The sequence below is a fragment of the Fukomys damarensis genome, unplaced genomic scaffold, assembly GCF_012274545.1.
Source record: "Fukomys damarensis isolate Sample0158 unplaced genomic scaffold, DMR_v1.0_HiC HiC_scaffold_7, whole genome shotgun sequence".
Taxonomy (NCBI): domain Eukaryota; kingdom Metazoa; phylum Chordata; class Mammalia; order Rodentia; family Bathyergidae; genus Fukomys; species Fukomys damarensis.
In genome coordinates, this window is record NW_022900919.1 from 9,250,540 (window position 1) to 9,253,293 (window position 2,754).

General features: G+C 47.9%; 1 protein-coding gene across 2 annotated transcripts in view; it reads left to right on the forward strand.

The window, feature by feature from the left end:
* The first annotated feature begins 392 nt into the window (after positions 1–392).
* Fam169b (family with sequence similarity 169 member B) overlaps positions 393–2,754 on the forward strand; it is a 51,427-nt gene continuing 49,065 nt past the window's right edge. For both annotated transcript variants that reach the window (XM_033760997.1, XM_033760998.1), the window contains exons 1-2: positions 393–600; positions 2,549–2,648. In XM_033760997.1, the coding sequence (XP_033616888.1) occupies positions 538–600; positions 2,549–2,648 (163 nt within the window). In that variant the 5' untranslated portion in view covers positions 393–537. The remainder of the gene's footprint in view (positions 601–2,548; positions 2,649–2,754) is intronic.

Consider the following 2,754-nt stretch of genomic DNA (forward strand, 5'->3'; position numbering starts at 1 on the left):
AACATCACAGAGGAGCGCCCTAGGTTTAGAACAAAACCCAGCCAAACAAAACAACAGCAAAACCCCTGGTGGAATGGATACATAATTCTATCTTGAGGAGCAGGTGGAATCCCGGATTGGGACTCTTACTGTGTGACCTTGAGCCAGTGTCTTAGCCGCTCTGGTCATGGTATTCTCATCTCTACAGCTGGGACAATAGCAGTACTTACCTCATAGTGCTTTTATGAGGATTAAGTGAGAAGCCGTAGGTAATGCCTGGCTGGGTCTCAGTTTCTGCATTGGTGAAGTGAGGGCATCGTTCCCTCGTTGGTCTCAAAAGTACTATGGGTTTTGAACGTGTTGTGAATAACGATTATGGTTTTTGGCACTGACCCTATGCATTGTGTGTCGGGACTAGAAAGGAACAGCACCTTTCCTTCAGATCTCTCCAGTGCGTTGTGTGAGGTTTCCCTCCCACCGGAAATCCTTGCTCTCTGGCGGGCAGAGCTGGTTGCGGAGGACAGGGCTGTTACAGTGCAGGCCAGCTGCCCCGGGGGAATGAAGACTGCGGCTTCCCCAGGGGCTCTGGAGAGAGTGGGGCGCAGGCACCCGGCTGTGCAGGTTGGTAGGTGGAGCGGGAGGGAGGGCTCGGTCCTCGCTCGCTTTCGGCGCCCCCTAGTGGTGCTGCTCCAGAAAGGCGCAACACCCGCGCCCAGACTGGGTGCTGAGAGTTAGGTGGCAGAGGCCTTGCAGGCTGGCCGCAGAGGTGGAAGAAGGAAAACACGTTTCAGTCAGAAGGGCAGTGAAATGCAAGAGTTCGCCCAGAAGTTCTTTAAGATGCAGTGTCAACCATCTGCTTTGATTGCTTGCATTTCTATGGTCCCACTTTTTTTTTTTTTTTGGACTGAATATCTGACCTTTTGTCTTGCTACCCAAGGGCTCTGTCCGAAAGCTGTGTTCTCAGTCCGCACGTGTATTTATGGGCTGATTTTAAAAATCGCTCGGGAGTATGCTCAGTGAGCGAATAAAGTCAATGTTGTTAACAAAAACATAAAATGAGGCCGTTGCTAATTCTTGATAAGATAGAAATGCTGAAATGACTGGACATCTTTTGGCTTCTCCTTCTTCTAAAGAAAATAATTTCATGAAAATGATCACTTGGTTTCCTACCATTCTGGGGGCTCCTTCCAAGACAGGAGTGATTTCCTGCCCTTTACCGTGCTGAAATCACCTCCACACCGGACCTCCCACTTGCTTTGAGCAGGTTTCACTTTTCCTTTTGTATCTAGGGTTTTTTTTCAAAATAAAAAGTGGAGGAAGAGGTTGGAGTTATGTGGTGTCACATCGCTTTGGTGCTCTTTTCTCAAGGAGCTCTTTTTTCCGGTCTCCCAATCATCCTGTTGCATTTCAGACAGAGTAACCCTTACTGGTATTTCTGGTCCTAAAACAGAACACAGAACCAGGAATAAGGACAGAGAAAGTACCACTCTCCGTGGTTGACCACTGTAAACATTTTAATGTGCTTCCTTTTGATTTTTAGCTTGTTCATACTTTTTAAGGGGAAGCTCACTCTCTGAGTGCAAAGCACTTTCCAGATGGGTTGGACGCTGAACATTGTGTCTAGTGACCGCCTGGATATCCATCCCATGGGTAACCCTGCTGCATATAACCTCTGTGGGTCTCTTCATAACAGTGACCTCAGAGAAGAGGCGGTGGTGCCAAAATGTTTCTGGATCCCAGGATTTGTTTAGGAAATCCTTCTCTGAAACTGTAGAGGCTGCTCTCAACTTTTACAAGCAACCTGGTTGCCTCACTCAGCCAACACATTCTTTTCCAATTTCTTATCCTCGTCTCGGTTTTCCAAACAGACTCAGTAACGGAATGTGTTGACCTTTTGCTTTAGAGAGTGGGGACAGAAAGTTTGATGGCCACAAAGTAGGTTTTGGATGTGGGCACATGAAAGATGGGGCAGTGTCCATGTTAGAGACCCCTGTTTCACTCTTGGGTAAGCAAACAGGTGGCTGGGGTTGAGTTTCTTACCAGAGCCATGTGCATTTCCTGAGACTGCTTGTGGGGACCTGAGCTAGGGCAGCAGGCAGCCTGGTGACATCCTGAGGGGCCGCCAGCTCTTGGGAAGGACAGTTGACATCGACTTGACAGGGACAGATGAGAGGCAGGTATATGGCTCTGCTGCTGTCGATGGAGGCCCAAGGAAGGTTTAGGATGGAGAAGCCTGCTGGGACGGGAAGTCTGCAGAAGAGAGTGGTCCCTAGGGCATTCGCCCACAGCCTAGGTGTTTTACCAACTCAGTAGACAGACGGGTGAACATGTGAAGCAGTTTGTTGGGTGGCAGACAGCTTTGCTGGGTGGGCGACCTTGGCCAAATTGTTCCTGTGCGAGCTCAGAGCAAGTAAGGTCTTTACGTTCATGTTGCCTACATCTTATTAAACTAACTTCTGTGAAACAGCGTTCTTTCAGTGAATGCTGTGTGATTCATTGTTCAGTAATTTCCTGTGTCCTTGGTACATTAAAAGACCAAAGTGGTTATTTTATTTTATTCTTTTTTCAGGTTAAACTTGAAACTTCATCGGTTTGCTTTTGCACTGTTTACCGGGATGAACCTCAACACAAAATACTGGTTTTGGTTAATCCCCGGGGCACAAAGACAGGTTGGTAGTTGTTCATGGATAGTTTGTGTATCTGCCCGTGTGTGTGTGTGTGTGTGTGTGTGTGTGTGTGTGTGTGTGTGTGTGTGTGTGTGTGTGTGTGTGTGTG